General features: G+C 45.6%; 2 protein-coding genes across 2 annotated transcripts in view; one reads left to right on the forward strand and one right to left on the reverse strand.

Annotated features, from left to right (window-relative positions):
- LOC119396602 (SEC14-like protein 4) overlaps window positions 1-23,312 on the reverse strand; it is a 46,558-nt gene that overhangs the window by 18,623 nt on the left and 4,623 nt on the right. Inside the window, exons 2-5 of the mRNA XM_037663883.2 lie at window positions 17,334-17,403; window positions 15,919-15,962; window positions 15,014-15,076; window positions 14,101-14,194 (exon numbers count right to left, since the gene is read on the reverse strand). Coding sequence (XP_037519811.1) covers window positions 14,101-14,194; window positions 15,014-15,076; window positions 15,919-15,962; window positions 17,334-17,403 — 271 coding nt within the window. The remainder of the gene's footprint in view (window positions 1-14,100; window positions 14,195-15,013; window positions 15,077-15,918; window positions 15,963-17,333; window positions 17,404-23,312) is intronic.
- LOC119396603 (SEC14-like protein 2) overlaps window positions 1-23,312 on the forward strand; it is an 80,004-nt gene that overhangs the window by 14,849 nt on the left and 41,843 nt on the right. The window lies entirely within an intron of this gene.

A 23,312-nucleotide genomic window follows, 5' to 3' on the forward strand; every position in this document is an offset into this window, starting at 1 on the left:
TCAGGTTATAAAAAACGTGGTGGTCACCAATATCGATGTCAACATGTTAGACTTACCCATACATATTGAAGAACTGACCGCGTAGGTAAAATGTATGCGAAAAAATTACATGAAAAAAAAAACATGGTTCCTTATGCATTCGCGGGAGATGACTCGAAAACAAAAGCCATCTTTTTCGTCAGTCGATGCATTGAACCTCCCTCGCCCCTCTCCGAAAGCTTTCTGCACATAACGTGGTTTCGGACTGCCCACAGGATCGAAGGCATTGCAAGCTTTCTGCACCTCACCTGCTTTTACATTGCCTACATCGGGGGCCCATCACGGAGGCAATGTAAAGCGACCATGTCATGTGATGACGTCATCATATTACGTCACGTTGAATGACGTCATAGTGACGTCACAAGTTCTGTCGACTTCATCGCGTGATGAGTTTATGCATCACTCGTGCTAGCCACGCGGGACGCCGACGGTCAATTTTGGTGTTTGATGAGGCATCTAAGGCTTTAGCGTTAAAAAAAAAAAGACAAACTAAAGAAAATGAAACGATAACAGTGCAGCATCGTGTATGCCTCACTTCATGTTACGAGCGATCGCCCGAAAACAAACGTGATTCTCAGTTCAGAGCAGCTGATTGCACGCGTCTGCGGGACAAAAGAGGCTTGCTTTATACCCGTCTGGTCATCTCTTTATATTTATTCAAGAGATGAGCAGACTCGCTATTTATGAACTCTCGGAGCTTCAGCACGAAATTGTGGCGGACGCTATATTGAGGTCATCAGGAAAAAGCGGGAAATTGCGGTCGGGTGCCCTGTTGACGCGCACTCAACTGCCGCAGAAACAATTGTATTTTATGTAACTACTCGTCCACATCTTTTCGTAAAGTCTCTGAACTGGGTGAACGCTAACCTCCGAGAACCGTGAAAACATGTGAAGTTGAGAATGAGCTGTTTGAAAATATTTTCATTTGTATGGTGAAGGCTTGAAGCAATGCACGCATCTCGCGCGAACGTTTCATGCTGACGTTCAGCGATCCAATGCAACATATATATATATATATATATATATATATATATATATATATATATATATATATATATATATATATATATATATATATATATATATATATATATATATATATATATATATATATATTCTTACCATACTTTCGTTCAGGCAGCTTGTACAGCTAGAATGGGGGCATTTGCAACTTTGTTTCATGATATCTGGATATTTTTAAAGCATTTTCTATATTACGCTTTTTATGCAAAAACTTGTGGAATAAGGTCAGTTTACCTGGCATTGCTTTTCTTTCAAATGTTTGCGCACGGTGAGCCTTGGACGCTACCTCAGAAATAAAAATAAGCCAACAGCATTGCCGTCGTATGGCCGTCTCTACTCTTTTTTACCTTTTTTTTTGTTTCCCTTGCGTCTTCCCGGTGTGCTCCGTACATAATAAAGAGCTTGTGGAGGCTAATGAATTGTCAAATAAAGCGGTGTGCATATGGCTAGCAAACCAGTGGCGACTATGAGTAAAAAGCTCGTGAAGTCACTGCGCCGAAGTATTTCAGTTGACTGCGCGTGCAATTTACTTTTTTTATTACTCTTAATTCGTGCATGCGTGATGCTATTGCCCGATTACTCGTGTGAATAGGGTTATTTTTTTTTCGTTCTTTGCTTGTGCGTGTCCGTTTTGCGCGTTTTTACACACGCACCAACGTTCTTGAACTCTGTGACCGGAACTAGGCCACGCTGATGCCGCTTGACACATGATTTTTTGCATTCTGTTGTTGCCCCAGCACTAACACAACGCTTAAAGATGGATAAGCTTCATTCCGCACCGCATTACTAAAGTTAAGTAGACTTCAAGTGCCCTGTGTGGAAACGCGGCGCAAAAAACTACAGCGCGTAGCAGACGCCCCTCGCTTTCCGCGCGCTTCCCGAGCGCGGAAAGCCCACGGGTCCGGCGCAGCAGCGGCGCGGCGCGGGAGTTCACGGCAAAAGGCCCACGCGGGAGCCGGCGCTTTGGACACTCCCCCTATTCTAGGTCACTCTAGTTATGGCTGCAGCCACGGTGTAAGAAAAATAATTTAGGTGTGGACACTCTCCGCCCGCCGCGAAGGAGAGCGCGTCCAGATAATGTTCGCCTTTAATACGTGCGCCGGCCGCAGTTTCGTGGGGCGCTGCGACATGGGGGCTTAAGGTGTTCGTGTTTGGTGCTGCTAGAGGACGGACGTGTTTTTCGTGGGCTCCGGAATGACAGCGTCAGATAAGTGTTTCTTTTTTTTTGCATGATTCGAGCTTGTTTTTTTAGTTAATCCACTAGATTGCAGCTTAATAGAGCTTACAACTTTGTACTGTTGGTACAAAGTGGCGTGACAGTCGCCTCGGGTGTTTTTTTTTTTTAAATATTTGTTTGTTCGGCCACCACGTGGCTGAAAGGTGCACAGGTGCTTTGACGTGTAACGTACTTGCGGAGTTTTGTGATATCATTTGGCTTTAAGTGTATCTAATCCACCGTGTGAACGATCTATAGCCATGGTCAAAAAGACCGTAAAGTGTTCAGGATGCGGAATGGGGCGGAAAATAGAGGTTTGTGAGGATGAGACGACAGAGACAGCTGACGCCAAGTGTAAGCAATGCGAGTTAGAGGCGAAAATGGAAATAATGATGGCCGCCCAGAATGAGCTCATGGTGAGAATCTCCGAGCTGGAGAAAGCGGTAGCGACAGAGCGGGAAAAAACGATGGCTATGGCGGAAAGGCTTAAGTCAGCCGAGGAGGGATTAGCAAAGGTAGCCATGCCAGCAAAGGTAGCAAGCGACAGCGGCAACAATGGGGCATCGACCCCGACAGTGGTAGGCGCGAAGGGGGAAACAGGTTTGGAAAAGACAGGTGCAAGGGTCACAGGACCCACATTCCGCGAAGTAGTCTTGGGAACGGGAGGGGACAAAACAACAGCAGTAGCACGCTCTAGTAACCTGGGCAGTGGCCAGGTGCGGGAGAGTCCAGCAGAAAAGTCGGATCACGTGATAATCGCCGGGGACTCGAATTTAGCTACATGCGCAGAAGCAATCGAGGAAAGGGTGAGAGGCGACAAACGAGTTTTAATAGGGAAGTTCCCGGGACATAGGCTGGGATCAGTGATGAGACAAGCTAGCGCAGAACTCGCAACTAAGTCTAATGGACGTAACCTCGTGATAATCGCGGGAGGTCTAAACGATGTCTTGAGTAAAGAATCAGCCGAACTAGCGACCACATTGGCGAAAGGGGTCGATGACATGCGCGCCATTTCCCCTCAGGTGCAGATAGTGGTATGCACAATACCGGAAGTACCAGTGCGAAATATCAGCTTGCAAAGAGCGGTTGTCGTCGCAAACAAAGAGATATGGCGAATTAGTCGAGAGAAAGGCATCGAGGTAGTGGAAATAAACAGAGAGGTGCACAGGTGGGGTGGTTTTCGAAGAGACGGAATACACTTCGATAGGAGGCTTGGCCATGAGGTGGGTTGGCGTCTTGCAGGACGCGCAGTAGCTTTTTTTGGGGGCACGCGGGCCCTTCAGTGCCCAAGGTAGCTTGTAATGAGGAAAACAACCAGGGGGACTCTTTGACAGGTAGTATAGCGAAAAAACAGAGAAAAGGTAAAAGAAGGGAGAAGGCGCGTGTTGCAATTAGTTACATTAACATGCAGGGTGGCAGAAAAAAGGCAAAATGGTTAGAGATTGAGAGACAGTTAAACAAGGAACAGATAGGTGTTTATGCGGTTACAGAAACACACCTTAGAGACTTGGAAGAGCCACCACATATTGAAAATTATGTTTGGGAAGGATGTAACAGGATCACATCAGAAAGGAGAGGTGGGGGGTTGGAATGCTAATTCATAGCAGAACAAAATGGGAGAGAGTGAAACAAACGTGTTCAGAGCACATATGGGTTTCGGGCACAGTAGGTGGAAAGAAAACGTGGCTAGGTGTAGCTTACTTGTGGACGGGGAATAACTGCAGAGAAAAGAATCTGGAGATAGTGAAATGCATAACCACCGATATTAAAGAATTTGGTCATGATGCCGAAATAATCCTTCTAGGGGACATGAACGCTCACATTCATGACCTTGACGGATATTCAGACACCAATGGCAAGTTATTGCTAGATCTCTGCGAGCAACATAGTCTTGAGATAGTTAACGTGGGGCCTAAGTGTGAGGGGCAGATCACGTGGGAAGTCGGAAACAGGCAATCGAGCATTGATTACTGTCTCATGACAGAAGGAATATATGACAAACTTAGAGACATGAGAATAGACGAAGAAGGCATTAATAGCTTGGGTAGTGATCATAAACGCATAATATTACAAATGGGATATAAAACTGAAAATAAGAACATAGAATCAAAGTTTGGCAGCTCGTATCTAAATGACAAACAAATAACAAATATAGCCGCAAGAGTCGAGGAAGAAGTAGGCAAAATACCAGGCAAAGACTGGAAGTATAGTGAGCTGCTACATGTAATCACGAAAGAAATGGAAATAGAGAAGAAAACTATTTGTTGGAAAGGAAAGAAAAAGCCAAAAAGTTGGTGGAACAAAGAAATCCGGGAAGCGATCGAGATGCGACGTCAGGCATCACGGGAGCACAGACAGGCAAAAAAGGAGAAGCGGCCACAGGACGAAGTTAACCAAATATGGGAAATATATTTAGAGCAAAAATCCATTGTGCAGAAATTAGTCGAGGCAAAAATTAAAGGTGAAAGTGAACGCTGGATGACAGAGATTCGCGAAAAGAAGAAGGCCGCGCCTAGGATATTTTGGAGCCACCTAAAAGCGCTGGGTAGGAAGTCTGTCACAATGCAACAACATATGGTAGATGAAGGAGGAAATAAATTCGAAGGATATGAAGCGCTAGGTTACATTCGAAAGATAACAGCCGATTCGTTTAAAAAGGTCCCCCAGGGGATTCCCCCGGTGAGTAAAAGTACGCAAAGGAGAGCAACCGACGAAGATGTAGTACTAGAGAATTTCAATTGGAAGAAGGCCGAAGGAAAAATTCCTAAGCGCACTACTCCGGGCTTAGATGGGGTTCCCGTCAGCCTCATTAACGAACTCGGACATAACACTAAAGAAGCACTGCTGAAAGCCGTAGAAAAGTGCTTACAGGAGAGGGAAATACCAGACAGTTGGCGAAAAAGTAGAATGAACTTAATCTATAAAGGCAAGGGAGAAAAAGATAACATTCGCTCGTATAGACCCCTAACAATTACATCGGTGCTATACAGGTTGGCGATGCAGGCAGTAAAATTAAAAATAGAAGCGTGGGTAGAACAAAATGATATTTTGGGAGAACTTCAGAATGGATTTCGAATCGACAGGCGGTTAGACGATAATCTGTTTGTTCTTACCCAGTGTATAGAAATATCTAAAATAGAAAACAGGCCCTTATACGTAGCTTATCTAGATATCACCGGGGCGTATGACAACGTTAATCAGGAAATTTTGTGGGATATATTGAAGGAAGTGGGCATAGGTGACGACTGTGTACAGCTTTTGAGAGAAATATACCGAGAAAATACAGTTTGTATAGAATGGGAAGGAATAAGTAGCAAGGACAGCGTTGAAATTAGCAAGGGGCTGAGACAGGGATGCCCTTTGTCCCCGCTGTTATTCATGCTGTACATGGCGAGGATGGAAAAAGCGCTAGAAGGTAGCAACATTGGATTTAATTTGTCACACAAACAGGTCGGAGCGATGGTTGAGCAGAAGCTTCCAGGTCTATTTTATGCTGATGATATTGTCTTATTTGCGGACAGTCAAGATGATATACAGCGACTGGCAGATATATGCGGAAGGGAGTGTGAGGCTCTAGGACTAGGATTTAGTGCAACAAAATGTGGATTGATGATATTCAATGATCACGGAGACCATACGGTCTTAATACAGGGCCAAAAAATACCGAGGGTAAGCGAGTACAAGTACCTCGGAGTATGGGTAAATGAGGGGGATAGATATATGGAGGTACAAGAGAAAGCATCGGTAGCAAAGGGAAAGAGGAATGCTGCAATTATGAAGCACAGAGCTTTATGGGGATACAATAGGTACGAGGTGCTTCGAGGGCTATGGAAGGGTGTGATGGTTCCGGGGCTTACATTTGGGAACTCAGTGGTGTGCATGAAGTCAGAGGTGCAATCAGGAATGGATGTAAATCAAAGGACGGTGGGCCGCCTCGCCTTGGGCGCTCACGGGAAGACGACAAATGAGGCGGTGAAGGGTGATATGGGATGGACAGACTTTGAAGTGAGGGAAGCGCAGAGCAAAATGAGATTCGAAGAGAGGCTGAGGAAAATGAAGAAGAGTAGATGGGCAGAGAAGGTTTTCAGGTATTTGTATAGAAAAAGCGTTGACACGCAGTGGAGAAAAAGAACTAGGAGGCTCACCAGTAAATACACGGCTGGCAGTGCGGGCGATATGACAACAAGGAGCATTAAGCGGAAGGTCAGAGAGGCGGAGAAGACTTATTGGATGACAGCGATGGAAAAGAAGCCGGCTCTAAGTAACTAGAGAAAAGGAAAAAACGAAATAAGGAGGGAAAGGTTTTATGATAATTCGAGGGGAAGCGCTTTGCTGTTTGAGGCAAGGTCGGGCTGTCTGAGAACGCGTAGTTATAAAGCGAGATTCAGTAACGAAGAAGAACTATGTACATGCTGCGGGGGAACTAAGGAAACGATGGAACATGTACTGATAGAATGTGGCGATATTCACCCAGGTATACGTGTGGGCACGAGTCTACATGAAGCCTTGGGTTTTAGGGACAACAATGGAAAGCTGAACACGCCCGCGATAGAAATAAGTAAGAGACGGTTAGAGTATTGGTGGCAGAAAAGTAGAGATAAAGTACAAAAATAAATAATTGGGGGAAAAAAGGTTATTCTGCCTTAAGAGGCAGAGAAATGGACTGTGAATTTATATTTTTTGTTATAATAACATAGATTTAATCAATGTAGATAAGGCATTAGGACAACATGAAACAAGGAAGTTTTTTTTTCTTTTTTTCTTTTTTTATCCTTCGAGCCTGGTGGCAGACATGTCACCGCCCCGTTATAAAGGGGACGCTCATAGCATCCATCCATCCATTAAGAAACCTATTGCGACGAGGCGAACGCGCGTTTTTCTTCATTTTTTTTTCACCTCATTGCATTTTTTTAACCGTGCACGCGGAGGAGGATAGAGCAACTGAACGGCGAGTTTTCATACGGCCACGGTGTAAACGGCGCACCCGACGCACATAGCGTCCCTAACAGCGTTGCGTACGTAAAAGCGCGGCGTCTTGCTTAGAGCGCGTGAGCAGTCTTTCTGCTCGCTGACTTATCACGTGCGCAACGCCGTTACGGACGCTACGCACGCAGCTCGTCTTCTATAGTACATGCGTCTGCCGCGGTTGCGTGGGAGGCGCTGCGACATGGGGGCCGATAAAGTCACTGGAACGGGAAAAGTACCGCGACCATCCTGCGCGCCGCCATATTTGGTCCAGTGCGGCCAAAGCGGCGGCGGTGCGGTGTTGATTTCACGTGGAGTAACGCATGTTTTACGCATTGCGAGCGCTTTTGCAGCCCCGAATGAAGCATACCGTTGTTCTCTGACTGATTAGGAAAGAAATAGCGGCAGTTTTCACTTGCCTACATGCGCACGCACGCGTACTAACGCGATAAAGAAATGCAAACTGCGCGGCGTTTACGCGCTCGGCTGTCTGCATTTATTAAATGCGAAGCATTTCTTAACGAATTTCTGCGACTTTGTACGTGTCTATCTATCTATCTATCTATCTATCTATCTATCTATCTATCTATCTATCTATCTATCTATCTATCTATCTATCTATCTATCTATCTATCTATCTATCTATCTATCTATCTATCTATCTATCTATCTATCTATCTATCTATCTATCTAGCCGCCCCCGACTTTGTGCTGTCCTGGCTGCTTCGTTAATTGGATGTACACCAAATTTGGTATGGCATAACATGACTGTATGACGCATACAAATTACAGGTGATAACATGAAAATAATGTCATGCATGCCATGTACGGCATGAGTTACATGCCATGCTCATGGTGCACTCGCGGCCGCTTCGATAGCTTGATGCACAACAAAATTGGTATGGCGTACGTGACAAGAGTGTATGACGAACATAAGTGACTGGTTATAACGTGCAAATCATGAGAGACATGCCATGTAAAACATGATTTACATGACATGGTCTCGGGGCGCTCGCGGTCGTTTAATGAAATGCATATATACCAAAATTTTTATGACGAGCTATTTCTGTATGACGAACGTTAGTGATAGGTGGTAACATGAAAATCATGACTTCCATGTCATGTACGGCATGACTTACTTGGCACGCTCATGCTGCGATGGCGGGCGGTTCGCTAGCTTGAAATGCACCCAAATTGGTATAGCGTGAGATGACTGTATGACGAACACGAATGACAAGTGGTAACGTGAAAATAATAACATGCACAACATTTAAGGCACGATTTGCATTACACTGTCTTGGCGCGCTTCCGGCCGTTTTGTTAGCTGGATGTATAGCAAATTTGGTATGGCATGACATGGGTGCGTGACGAACATAAATTAGAGGTCATGCGTTGTATATACCAGAATATACGTACGTTTCATTCGCGTTGTGATTCAACATGCATGCATGTCAAACATGCAATGTATGGTGAACTAGATCTTACATGACATGCGTACCATTATTTTCATGTTACCGCACGGTATTTATGTTCGTCATACAGTCACGTCACGCAATACCGATTTTGGTGCATATCAAACAAGCGAACCGGCCGCGAGAGCATCATGAGCATGGCATGTAAATCATGCCTTACATGACATGCGTATCATTACTTTCATGTTACCGCAGGGTATTTATGTTCGTCATACAGTCACGTCAAGCAGTACCGATTTTGGTGCATATCAAACAAGCGAGCCGGCCGCGACAGCATCATGAGCATGGCATGTAAATCATGACTTTCATGACATGCGTGCCATTATTTTCATGTTACCGCCTGTTATTTACGTTCGCATTACGGTCACGTCACGCAATACCGATTTTGGTGCATATCAAGCAAGCGAACCGGCCGCGAGAGAGCATGGCATGTAAATCATGCCTTACATGACATGCATAACATTATTTTCATGTTACCGCAGGGTATTTATGTTCGTCATACAGTCACGTCATGCAATACCGATTTTGGTGCATATCAAGCAAGCGAACCGGCCGCGAGAGCATCAGCCATTATTTTCATGCTACCACCTGTTATTTGTGTTCGTCATGCGTCAGGCAGTACCAATCTGTAGGAGTCAGTTTTCATGGCGCGCTGATCATTATATGTGAGCCCAAAGGCGTCAATTTTACGCCAAACATAATAAAGAGCCGCCCGGCAATGTTATTGTGCATGAACCTCCTGCGACAACCACGCGAAACAAGCTGCACTAGTTCAGGGCAGGCGCAAACATTCCCCGAAACAACATTCGCGAATTCTCAATGAAGCGCTTACCCCACAAAGGCGGGTATCAGTCGTGGGAACAAATTTTTCCCGCCTTATTCTGTGCAGCCATACAGCCCGTCGCTTGTATCTTTTTTCCCGCTGGGAATGGCAAAGAGGGCCTTGCCCGTTTCCCGCCGGTTGCTGCACTCAAAAGCGCAGCACCCGCGCATTCTTCGATGCCTCGATAGGCGTTCGATGAAGTTTCAAAGCGATACGGGATGTCGTAATGTTCCTGCACGCTTTCCTTAGCCTATAAAAACAATCGCCCTCCAAAGCGCCGTGCGTCTACGGCCGGGAGACACTAGCGAGGCGAGCAAGCTGGACCATTTATGTGGCGAAGCCGCCGAAAGGGCGCGGCGGCGAAGAGAAAAGGAACGCGGTACTTTTCCCGTTCCAGTGACTTTAGGGGCCGAGAGGAGGAAAGAGGCGAACATTATGTGGACGCGCCGTCGGGCGGAGTGTCCACACCTAAATTATTTTTCTTACACCGTGGCTGCAGCGCACGCGCCCATGTTGCCAACACATAATCCCAATTGTGGTTGTTTTTGACGGCGGAGCTGCTTAAGCTCGGAGAAGCCCCGCTAGACGCGAATAGAAATTATCATCATTATGAACCGGCTCTCTTCGTCCTCTTGTTCTTTTTCTTCTTCGCTCTCGGAGCACGTGCACCGACTTGTCCGGCGTGGGATGCAATAACCCTGATGGGGGAGAGAACGAGTACTGAGAGAGAGAGAACGAAAGAGAAAGGGAGAAATTCTTGGCGAAGCGGGATTTTCCCGTTCATTAGCGCTTCTACAAGAGCAAACTCCTTTACTGACGGAATGAACTAAAGAGTGTGTTTATGGGGGAAAGGAATGCAAGAGTGTGTACAGGCGCCCACTACATGGTGCGCAGCGCGACTGATACAGAATATGCACAAAACACACCAAAACACCAAACAAACTAAAGGACTTCAGTAAGACTAATGTATCCAAGATAGTTCAGATGCGCTTTCGTTGCATGAAACGTAAATAATATGCACGTGCGTTTGAAACCGTTTAAAGTACTTATGTAAGGTACAGTAAGGTAGTACACTCTCCTAAACCCATTTACTTCGTCGTGAACTAACTAACTAACTAACTAACTAACTAACTAACTAACTAACTAACTAACTAAATAACTAACTAACTAACTAACTAACTAACTAACTAACTAACTAACTAACTAACTAACTAACTAACTAATATTTACGCAGATCAAATGCGCATGCTAGAATTTAAGCATGAGCTAGACTCTCATTAAATGGTATGCTATGAAATATTTGTCACTGTTACTGTCGCTTCGATTATGTTTTGCTGTGTTTTCTTTTTATTACCGCTGCGATTATGTTCTGATCATAATATTATTTTCGCTATGAGTGCATTTTTATGTGCCTTAGGATTATCGCTATGGTTATCTTTTGAAATGGTTATTGAATCTGCCTTTCTAGGGTAGTTTTCGCTAGGCCCAAATAGCTTCCAGTGTGCTCTGTAAGACAGTTTATTGAATTGCCAACATGCAGGCTCCATTCTGTCTGGCTATGAAGAAGAAATCCATGACCCGGCGCTAGAAAACAAACGGCACAGCAACACGGCAGATGTGTTACCTCTAGGCACGAGTTGAATGTCGAGCACTACGCCATGGGGGCGTACATAAATAAAACTAAAGTCGTGATTATAGTCGTTTTTATGAGAAAAGGAAATGTCAGCCTGCAGTGGTTAGTGACCTACCGTGGTTAATGACCCCGCGTGCTATATGAGAAGATAAAGGAGACATAGGACACGATTATGAGGCATGCGCACATGTGGCTATGGAGATGTCTGCCGATAAGAGTTATACATGAAGCGGAGCCAGCTAGGGCCACCGCGTCGTTGCAGAGGTAGGCAGGAGGCTAGCTTTCAGCTGCTGCTGTTTCCTGCATGCGAACAGTGTGCACTCGAGTAGGCTTATTGAAGAAAACGCTAGTTCATGACCAAGCGCGAGGTCTAAGCATACCACGATGGTGCTGACACGCTAGACCAGGCGTCTCAAACTCCCCTCAACTAGCGAGCCGCATTCACGAAATTTAGTCCCACAAGGACCGGGACAGTGAAGATGGTGGGGAAAGGGGGGGGGGGGGGGGAGAGTCTGAACAAGATGTCACCTAACGTCGCCATTTGAAACAACGCCTTTCCCATATCCCACATATCTGGGTCATTTCTGAAACGGATTTGAGGTCAGGTTTCGAAAAAAATACGGATAATGATTTCCCCAATGTCTAAAATCTGGACGCCGATTCTGAAATAGAGAGTTTTCCTTCCACGGTGGTCTTTCAACTTATAGGGACCGCATGGGGTGACTCACGAAAAAAAAAAAGAATGCTTGAGACCCTCCCCGTCTCTGTAGCTTACCCGAACAAAGCGCTATTGATTGCAAAAGGCGAGAGAATATAGCGAGTGCTATTTTAGCAAAGTCATATTCCGTGTGAAGCCGCGGGCCGCATGTTTGAGACCCCTGCGCTAGACAGTCCTGGTTTTGAGCGTAACTCTGACCCAATACTCTCTTTTCGTGAAATATTCAAACACTATCAGCTTGGGTGCAGGAAATTCCCGCTCCCGCACCCAAACCTAACTAGACCTCAATCTTCCACATTGGGAATGTTACAAACGGGATTATTCCCGTCGAGAGGAAAGTTTAGCCGCTTTTCTCCGGACCCACACTGCCCTGAGTGCAAGGAAGAGTATTGCTCGCAAGCACACATGCTCTGGCAGTGTTTTGCGTTACAAAACGCCTCTTTTCATAAACAAGAGGACTGACAGGAAGCCTTTAAAAGCGGCGGTCCCCAGGACCAACTAATGTCTGTCCAAAGGGTCCGCCAACGGGCGAAGGACCATGGTCTCCCGACCCCAACGTGGGCGTGGCCCGCAACTATTCGACGGAGTAGTTCCTTTGGACCACAATGAAATTTGTTCACTGACTGTATTCGTAGGCTTCTCCCGTCCGCTTTCTATAACGAGACGTGATTTTCACGGTGTCGAATCCAATCCCTGACCGAATTGAACTTGTCTGGGGTAGACCTCGAGGCCTTCCTTAGCAAATTTCCTCACTCGCATGCTGCCAGTACTGGATAACATTAGCTAGAATGGGATAATCTTGTCTAACTTATGAATAATATTGCTAGTGTTGGCTAGCTGTTGTCTATACACTGTTATGGCATCAACATCGTCTTCATTCAGTCTATATTTGGTTCCCTTGCAAACAGTCGCAAACGATGGAAGACGAGGTATCCAACTCAATGCGATGTTTGTGTTATCTGTCAAATCTTTTAAATTCTCTCGCCTTTCCAAACACATTATCCTCAGTCGGCTATGGGCAAGCCTTATTCTAATAATGAATCATCATCTTCTTATTCTCCTTCTTTTTCTTATTCTACTTCTTCTTCAGCGTTATATAGTTACTTAGCGAAGGTTCTCATTTCATGAATCACTGAAAATTGCGCAGACTACCGCAGGCTTCAAACTTGAGGATGTTTATTCTCTTTCCAAAAGCACATAGCCGGGATTTACGGAGTCAATTCACCGTTCCCGCGGGTTTTCAATCCCGTCAACTTTTAACGTCCGAGTGTCTACATAAAACAACAGTGTAGACAGCTGGGCAGGTTGGCATACGTTGTGTTTAAAGCTGCTTATTCACCTTCAGTTTTTATAGAAGACAGCCTCTATGGTATGAAGCGAAATCGTGCACTATTTCGCCATGAGACCGAACAGCTGCGGTGCACGAAAGCCCCGCTCCGCCGTAATTGGGGCCTCGTGCACTTTACTGAAGACTGAGGTCTTGCGCAGAGTACAAGCATGACGGAAGCGCCGTGTCAGAAAAGTGAGGGCTGCGCCTGAAGTTGTGAGTGACGCGCAATGTCACGCTCTGTGGCAGTAGGGACAGATGATTGTACAGCGAGAAATATTTGTGGCAAAAAGATAGGAGGAGCACAGCGACGCACTAGGAACGTGACACGGGCGACCGGGAATACTGCTGCTTTATATAAGTTCATTGCTGTTTTCGCTGGTCATTATCGATTCAGTACTAAAACCATACGAAAAAGTCGTAGCTATAACACTGAAATAGATGATAGTTGAGATAATGTTAAGTGGACTGCGTAAGTTACGTTTGGATGAAAGTACACGAAAGTATGGAGCAGAAGCAAATTTGGTGCGAAGAGTTCCGGACCACGGGGAATGAATTGTTTGCAAATATGGGCCCCCGTTCACGAAAATCGTTCTTATGCCACGTGCCTAGGGCAAATTTCGGCCAATCGTTACAAACGTGGCTGGCCAATTACAAATACATTTACGAGAGATAAAGCTTCGGACCCAAACCTTTCATTCATGGTAATGACTGCACAGCGAAAGCTTAAGAATTCCTTAAAGCAGCAAAAAATTAGAAGTTTTCACGTCACCTGTATTACGGCTTTCGACAAAGTTTTCTCACCTTCAATGAATAAGCAAGGCAGTAAAGTTGAGGAGCTGCAAATGTGAGTTTTCATTAGACTGTATATCAAGTTGCCTCACCTTTGAAGTCGCCGCTGCCTATTGGAATAATGTAGATTGGACTGCCTTCCCGGTCATGGTTGAAGATTCCGCCAGGAAAGTACTGCTTGATGATCTGCGAAGAAGCGGAGAACGTGAGTCGCGTGTTCACACGGTGCCGCCTGCGCTATAGCACGAGGAAGTCATAGATAGTTTTAGTAGTAATTGAAATGATATGAAATGCGTTAACACAGACATAATGTGACTATCTTATTTAATGTGTAAAATTTTAAATCAGTATTTTCTTTTTCTTTTGTAAAGAAGATATACGAAAAGCTTCCTGCTTGTGCAATGCGGGCGTGTAAGTGTGTCCGAACTCATTTTGCCGCCATCACCACCACCACCATCATCGTCATCATAATCCTCATAATTACAACCAACGATAACATTATTTCCAGGTCATACTAACTCCATCCGGGCCTTGCGAGCGCATCACCCCAAGCGCTGACGTAGTCGGGGTTCGGGGGAGAGGGTTCAGGCACCCCGAAATCTTTCAGTTTTGCGTATGTATATATACACGCACACATACGGACGCATGTACGAACATACATAAAGGATGATTCAACACCCCCCGAAAAAAGAAATTCTGGCTACGCCCCCTACTCCGATGCAATCTTCTTTGGAAACGCTGACCGCTCGTTACGACTGGGAGCAGGGCCGAAGGCACCGCCCCAACAAGCTACACGGGAAATGGAATATGAACAAGACAGAGTTGAAGAGGAAATTAAAGCTCGAAGTGATGAGCGGTCGCCGTACAGTGAATGTCGCTGAAACCGACGTTTCGGCACGTGGACTCGCTCTAAGAAACTCCTTTTGTCGAAACGTAGGCTTCAGCTCCCTTCAATGTGCGATGATTTCGCATAGCAAATGGATGAATCATCAAAGCGTCACTCACTGGATGGCACTCGTACCGCTCGACCAAGGTGTCGATTTTGTTCTCCTCCCTCCATCGCAGGTTCTGCCGAAAGAAAATAGCGCTTTTTGAGCAATGATTTAGGTCATCACTTACGCGTGAGTCTCAGCTGTTAAGACGTCGGCTGTTGCAGTTCAGTGCCCGAAATCAAGGCGCACGTGCTGCCGCTTATATATTTTCGTCGCGTTCGATCTTGCAAGGCAAAAATGCCTTCAGATTGTTTGAAACATCTTTGCATTGGGGCTTTTCTTTTATACAGCATGAAAATTAGTATATCAAAACTAATGCTTGTATAATTATTATTTTAAAATGTCTCCCTGCAATACCTTTTGTTAATCGATTTTACTCACACGTGTGTTGTTTTTTGTTCCTTCACTTATGGCTAAAATATTTGCTGACTCAGTGTTCAATATATAATCATAATGCACGTTCAACTGCGCCGGTCTACCTTAAAATGTGTATGACATATGTATTTACTTGCACTAGCGCAAATTACTTGCACATAGACACCCTACTAGCCGTCGACTATGGGTTCAGACATGTGTTGCATATTTCTCATTGTGTGAAAAGAAATAATGACATTCAGTTGAACTGCTTTGCCTTGAATAGCGCGACAGTATCTTTAGTTTCGATTTCATTTCTCGTTATCTTTTATCCCTCACGAGCAGTCAACCCTGAAGATAAACGTACGCGTTGCACCACTCACACTTAAATTAAAATGATTAAATTAAAAAAGAGAAAAGAAGTAGAATAGAGTCTCTAGAACACACCGTACGGTAAATACACGACCTTCGCGAAAAATGCGAGCACGCGAGGTTGGCCGCGGACGAGACGGAAGAGATTGCGAAGAATCGACCCGTGCTTCCGCTTCTTTCGTTCCCACTCACTTTGCGCAGAAGGTCACCGGCCTTGTCCACGTCGAGGTCTCGGGCTGGAAGTGATAAGCACACGTGACAAGGTCAAGACGCATGCAAGGTAGTGGCTGTACAGATAGACATAACTTTCTACACTGGTTACAGCTAGAATCTTTGTCAGTACACTGGGAGCCTTACTTCCGAAAGAAAGTGCGAGCCAGACGCCGTATTTTGTACCGAACTGACGTGACGGGATAAGCGCTTTGCATCGAGGCCTTAACAGGTGGCCTTTGCAGTTAAAGGGACACTAAAGCGAAACAATAAGTCAATTTAGAATGAAAAATGACATCCTGGAAACTCTAGTGTGGTTAATTTTATCGCCATAGGTTTATTAAGAGATGAGAAAATGAATGTGAAGAAAAGTCACTTTTAAATTTCCCACCGGAATCTCCGATGGTGACGTCACGGATTTCAAAGTGTTTCTTCGTATTTTGGATACATTGGCTCAGTGAAATTTACTCAAACTTGATATGCTAGGCCTCTGGCTCCCTCAGAAGACTGTGTGCTTCATTTTTACCGATTAGAAACTACATTGACTCTAGTAGACGCCGTCAGAATCTATGACATCATCGATTGGTGCGGGAACTAATACAATAACTGCTGGGGTTTAACGTCCCAAAACCCCGATATGATTATGAGAGACGCCGTAGTTGAGCGATCCGGAAATTTCGACCACCTGGGGTTCTTTAAAGTGCACCTAAATCTAAGTACACGGGCCTCAAGCATTTTCGCCTCCACCGAAAATGCGGCCACCGCGGCCGGGATTCGATAACGCGACCTTCGGGTCAGTAGTCGAGTACATTGACCACTAGGCCACCGTGGCGGGTGGTGCGGGTACTTGAATGTGGCGTCATCTTCGCTCTTCTTTGTCCGTATTCTTTAGCGCACTTAAAAGGCCTTCACGATATCTGGCTGGTACCAAATAGATGTAGGAGGTACTATACTAGCCGGGTCGCGCCCGAGAAGGCCAACGCGCTTCTATTCACAAACATTCACTTAATAAAAAAAAAAAAAAAAAACAGAAACGATAGTTATTCGTTGATGCATTGGCTGCTCGTCACAGAAAGGAGCACAAGTACACATGCTGCTAAGTTACACGTATAGCGAGCTTTGCAATTCGCACCCAACTTGAGTGCAGGAAGAACAGACGTCGACAGAAACACGAAGGTGGGCTCAGTACGAGTGTTTGGCCGCACGTTAACACTCTTTAGTTCGTTGACCATTTGTTGCGCTAGCGAGAAACAAAGCTGCTCATTAAAAACTCTTGGGCATTGCAGTGGGCGGCAGTCAACAACCTGGGGTTTCCATCAACTACGCTTTTTATTCGATTTCTTCTCGTCAAACCTGTACAGCTAGGTGCTACCGTACAAATTCCTCAAACAACTCACCTCGAAGCCATCGCATCAGGTATGCGTCGGTGAACTGTTCTTGCCACACGTCCTTCAAGGTCTCCTTCAGCTGCAGAACCAGAAATAAAAGTGCCGAGGCTCACTGGAAAAACCGTCACACGCAGTGCCATTGCGTGCTGCACTGCAGCTGAGATAACGTGGGAAATTTAATACGTAAAAGCTGGCTATTTTGAAAGCTTAGATAAAAAGAAATGTATCGAGTTTCCCTGAGGGAAACTCGTATATGGTGATCGAGGCATTTCAATGAGAGAGGCATAGGCGCAGTAGAACACGGGAATTATTTTATTACATTGATGTCATTTTTCGTAACTTAAACACATTCAATATATTAAATATGAACCTAATACCGGGTGTCCCAGCTATCTATGGCGAGCCGTCAGCGCGAGAGAAGACGACGAAGTTGCGCCTCAGCTGCTCCGCACGTTCGAGCCTAGCGCGAGAGAAGAGGCCCGCAAGAACGACAGCGGCTGTGGTTGCCCATCGGAGAGCAAGCAGCAATAAAATATGCGGGAAAGTGAACGCCTCACGTCTTCCCACATATCTTTAGCCAAGGGTTAAAAAATACGACATTTAGAGGCAGGCGAGTGAAATCAGTTGCAAATTGCTGACAGCGACCTTGCGCACTATAGGTAATTTTTTGTTTTGTAATTTGTTAATTTGTAAAATAGGATTAACTAAATTGCTAAATATTGACTTTAGGCAAGAAATGCGACTTGAGTTTGAGAGCGTCTTCAGAAACCCCCATTGCATTATTTGCGACAAAGAAAGTCTCACTTATGACTTTTTTCCCAAGCTGCAAAGAAAGCCCGCGAAAAAAAAAAGAAAAAAAAACGTGACTAGCGCATATGCACGCAGCGAACATGCTGCTCTCAGCCGTGGTTTGAGCGAACGAAATCAGCTGCGGCCGCGACTTGCCGGCTCCGTTGCAGCGGTAGGCCGATAAGCTTGCGGTGGTTTCTTGGCCCGCGTCAGCCAGTTGGCAGGCGGGACGGTGCAAGATGTAGCGAGCGCGGGCCAAGAAACCACAGTTAACTTATCATCCTACCGCTGCAACGGAGCCGGTGAGTCGCGGCCGCAGCTGATTTCGTTCGCTCAAACCACGGCTGAGAGCAGCATGTTCGCTGCGCGCGAATGCGTTAGTCACGTGGTTCTTTTTGTATTTCGCGGGCTTTCCTTGCAGCTTGGAAAAAATGGTATCCGCGAGACTTCCTTTATCGCAAACAATGCCATGGGGGTTTCTGAAGACACTCTCGAATTTTTCGAGTCACATTTCTTGCCTAATGTCAATATTTAGCAATTTAGTTAAATAATCCTAATTAACAAATTAACTAATTACAAAACAAGAAAATTGTCTGCAGTGCGCAAGGCGACTGTCAGCAATTTGCATCTGACTTTACTCGCGTGCCTCTAATATTGTATTTTTTAACCCTTGGCTAAAGATAGCTGGGACACCCGGTATAATCGAAGCAGTCCCCTCCATCGAGGTACAACTTGAGTGCTGTTATACCGACATGGCTGTCGTTTAAGTGCCACATATACGTTACCGATTTTGAATATGTTAAGTAACTAAAATGCGCGCGATGAAGGTTCTGCGACCACACTGTCGTCTTTGTTTCATTTCGTCTTCGCCTTTTCCGCTTCGCCGTTAGAACACAATTGGTGCACACTATATTGTCACTTTGAGCGACAAAGAGCAATTTAACGCCACATAGATTCGGTCATCTTTCGTATGCGGCATATTTTTTTTCTTCTGCATGGTTTAAGACCACCGAGCGCTGTGTATATCTTCTTGTACAAAGAGCGTCGCGAGTCCAAGTGACGGTTCCCTGAAAGTTAATTGGCGGCCGCACCTCAAGGGCGGCTAATGCGTTTCGCCTTCGATGACCCTGCTTTACCAGCGCATAGATCATGTAGCGACTTCGAGATGCGGCTTCGAAGGACAACCTAAGTATTCAACATTGACGTTGTCGAGCTTATACGTTGCTTTTTATATATTTACGCTGTCTGGTGCCGAGTGTTATGACTGAGCTTAGTATCGATAGATTCGTGGTATCGCGTCGTCCGTGACCTTGTGAATACACCACGTGGAGACCGAAGCGTAGGTTAGACTTTCTCTTGTCCTTGCATAAGGTAAGCACCGTTGCTAAGTCTCGAGGACGGGATGATAGCGAGGAGTTTCAAGGGTAACAAGATTTGCGACCAGATAAAGTCTTGTACACATAGGCTATGGTAGGAATTTACAGCTGCCCTTGGTTGTACTGGAATAGGCGCTACTGAAGATCCGTCTGACCCAACATGATCGGCATGAATGGAACATTACTGCTAGAGAGAAAACAGCAGTAATCAAAATGAATCACCTGAGCTGTGGTAATTAGAGCGTCAAAGCTGCATACTCGTTTATAAGGGATGGCGTGGTTAAGCACTCCCGTTCACTCCGCACTACCCGTAGACCCTTACTGTGCATTTGAATATGTGTATACGACCGCTCTTCTGAAAATGATTGACGTGCAATCACTACCGAGCCGTCTGAATCCAGAAGGCCGAACATAAGACAAATCCATGCATTATTCATCCGTCTCGTGCTGACCCAACTAGCAGCCGTGGTCAACTAGCGCTATACAGTCATCTCTAGAAATATTTCTAGGAATTACGCATCTTAAAACTTTCCCACAGTATCCTGCTCGGTTTCGTAACGTCATTCGTCAATCAGTCGGAAGGGCGGGGAATTCTCGAAGCTGCGTACATCGCGTTTCCCGCTTGAGAAACGCTGGCGTAACTTTCCTCCACTGCGAAACGTATGAGGCACACTACGTTGTGTAGTCCGTATGCGTCATTCGTCTGGCATTATACGCATAAGAAAAACAACGCATCACGCTGCGCGCGATCGCCGGAAGAACCGCTCGAAGCAAACAATGGGCCGCCTTCAAGGAGAAAAATTGATGTTTCCGCGTAGAAGTCAACAATCGCATATCTTCTTATCTCTCTTCAGAAAACAAGAGCTGACTTCCTGACATTCTGTAATAGGGGCGCCCGTCCGAAGGTGCGCTGACAAAATAAAGATATTTATTCTCTCCCTCTCACCCCCCCCCCCCCCCCCCCCCGCACACACACACACATGGACGCATTACTTTTTGAGTTGGTATTAAAAGCCGGCTCAACTGAAGGACGCACATATTAGAAATAATGCGCGAATGGAATGCTTGGGTGGTGTCGGTCTGCACCTTGGCGAGGGGGAGGAGGGGAGGGTAAATGGCGGAGGGTTTTTAACACGAAAGTGTTTTATGCCGGGGTCCACCAAAACTTTTTTGCTTTAGGAAGTGGGTGCCGGGTGAGCGCAATTATACTCTGCAGATCGATACACCCTGTGTAATGCGCGCGTCTCTTTAAGGGCAGTAAAATGCCGACCTGCGCTTCGTCATTTTATTTCTGTCTTTCGAGCTCAGAGCGATAATATTTTACCGGCAATAGCCATAATTGAATACGGTCCTTGTCCTCATTAATAGGAGCTATCAGGAACGCTTGAAGAGACCGCCACACGCGTGTTGTGCGACGAAAGCTCCGTGGAGCTTTAGTCTCCATGTAACGAGAGATGCGTGTCGGGGAGGCCACTATATACTCGGGCATTTTATAACCGCGTTCAAAACCAAAAGCGCCAGGGATACGTGACGCGCGGCAACTGCTATCTTGAGCCTCGTATCGCAGACCGCGGCCTCAATTTTCCTCCAGGGAGCGGAGATACGGTGTCTACGACGACACCGTTTGCGGCATGCGTGCCAAGCTTGAGGGATCACGACCGTTTCGTGACGTCAAAGCAGTCGCGCGAACAGATGCGGCAGATGGTAGACGGCGGTGCTAAAGCTACTTGTGGCGTAAACAACGAACGATGCCTTCCTGTGAAGTCATCGCGGATGAATACCGTGACTGTGTGCGTGTGTGTGCGTGTGTGCGTGTGTGTGTGTGTGCGTGTGCGTGCGTGCGTGCGTGCGTGCGTGCGTCTGTCTGTCTGTCTGCTCCCCCTCTAACTTTCAAATTCTAATATCCCTTTCTTATATCAAGGGTAGTGTACCGGTTTTTCAAGAGTGGTTAACACATCTGCCTTTCCTCTCTCGCTAATGTTCCTTCCTCGCTGCTATACGTGGAGGTAGAACCATGGTGCAAATACCTTTCTCCGGATTATTAGAAAACGTTGATCAGCGTGCGGGTAACAGAACACACAGATAATAAAAAAATAATTAACAGTATTTTTAACTAGAGTAGTACACTCTATAGGGAGTGCGAGATGGTGTTTGATTTCACTCGACCGTGTTGACGTAATGTTATGCTACTGGCGTTACGTGTACGTGCGTACACATATTATGTGTCCCCATGACTTTAATTATGTTATTATAGTGCTATGTTGGTGTTGTAGTGTAAGCATTGTTATGTGGCTAGACTACGTCATACCATGTCTTCTTTTCTTATGACGTGGGTTTAGGAGTGAGTGTCTGTCTGATTTATGCATAGTACAGTAAGTTTCAGTGAGATTTCACGACACTCATAACAGAGCATTATTCATAAGGTAAGATGTTTAAGCAGAGAAGTCACTCGAAATAAGCGGCTATACCTTTACCTAATTACGAGGCATAGTGGAACACACATTGCTGTTGATGTAGAAAAAAGCTTTGCAACGCCTAGAAACTGTTCGCCGTTGCATTACATGCGTATCATTTAATTAGCACAGAGACATACTCTCGTTTAAGGTGCGTTAGCTTAAGAGGGATATATTATTTCATTGAAGTAGATTCAGCAGTGACGCGCTGACTTAATTCAGAAAGCAGTAGCAGAAAAAGAATCCATTCCTTAACTGAATTCAGGTGACTCGTCTCCGTTTCTGTCGTGTGACAATACGCCAATACTAAAGCCGGCAATGTGCCAACATGCAATTTCCAGTAGGCAGACCTTGAAGGGCCATCCTTGCAAGTACATATTCTAAGAAACAGGATAAATATAGATTGGGACAGCAATTGTTTGCACAATGAGCTCTATCGTCGACAACAAGCACGCGGCTTGCGTCAGATTCTTCTGCAGGTGAGGCGAGATGCCTACGCCGATGCAGCCAAAGCGAATAAACAAGGCGAAAGTCAGGACGAGGAAATCCGGACACTAAATGCGCTGGAAGCCTGCGATACCACGACGCGCCGAAACGAAAAACACTTGCTAGACAACTAAGTCGTTGGTGCGAGACTGAATGTTCAACACTGTCTTCAAAGACAGTGTTGCCGTTGTAACCGCGGGTAACCAACTTTAGCCAACATTTAGGATCCTTTAGTTGAAAACAGCGATGTGTTAACCAGTGGTTAGCCAACACTAAAGTAAGGCTTGTGATTAAGAGTAACAGAATGGATTCCAAGAGGAGGCAAGTGCGCCAAGTGAAAGCAGAAGTTTAGGTGGGCAGATGAGATTAAGAAGTTTGCGGGGATAATGTGGAATCAGCAAGCACGGTACCGGTTTAATTCGAGAAACAGGAGAAACTGCCACGCTGTGGGCGTTGTTAGGATGATGGCGATGATGATGATATTAATATTAGTAATGGTTTAGCGATACTGACCAAACAATAGCCAGTCATAGCTAACATCAGCCACCATTTAGACAACGTTAGGCAAGGCCAGTCGACGTTAGCCATATTTTAGCCAACACCAGCCACTTTAGCCAGTGCTAACAAGTGTTTGTAGTATGCGACTAAATGGGGTAACTCATTTCGGCCATAAATACGGCCGTTCTTGGAGTATGGTACACACTGTAGACCAAGCGTCAGTTGTCCATTAGTGTCTTCGCAAATAACTCAGTCTGGGAGACGTTACGAATTTATCCTCATGCGCTCGGCTGCCGAACCAGGAAAGCCAGGCCGCTCGTTGTGTACGTCAATGGCATACAATGAAATGCAACGCCACTTTCCATCTCACTGTTTTTCTCCTGTGA

Source organism: Rhipicephalus sanguineus, chromosome 6 (assembly GCF_013339695.2).
Source record: "Rhipicephalus sanguineus isolate Rsan-2018 chromosome 6, BIME_Rsan_1.4, whole genome shotgun sequence".
NCBI lineage: Eukaryota > Metazoa > Arthropoda > Arachnida > Ixodida > Ixodidae > Rhipicephalus > Rhipicephalus sanguineus.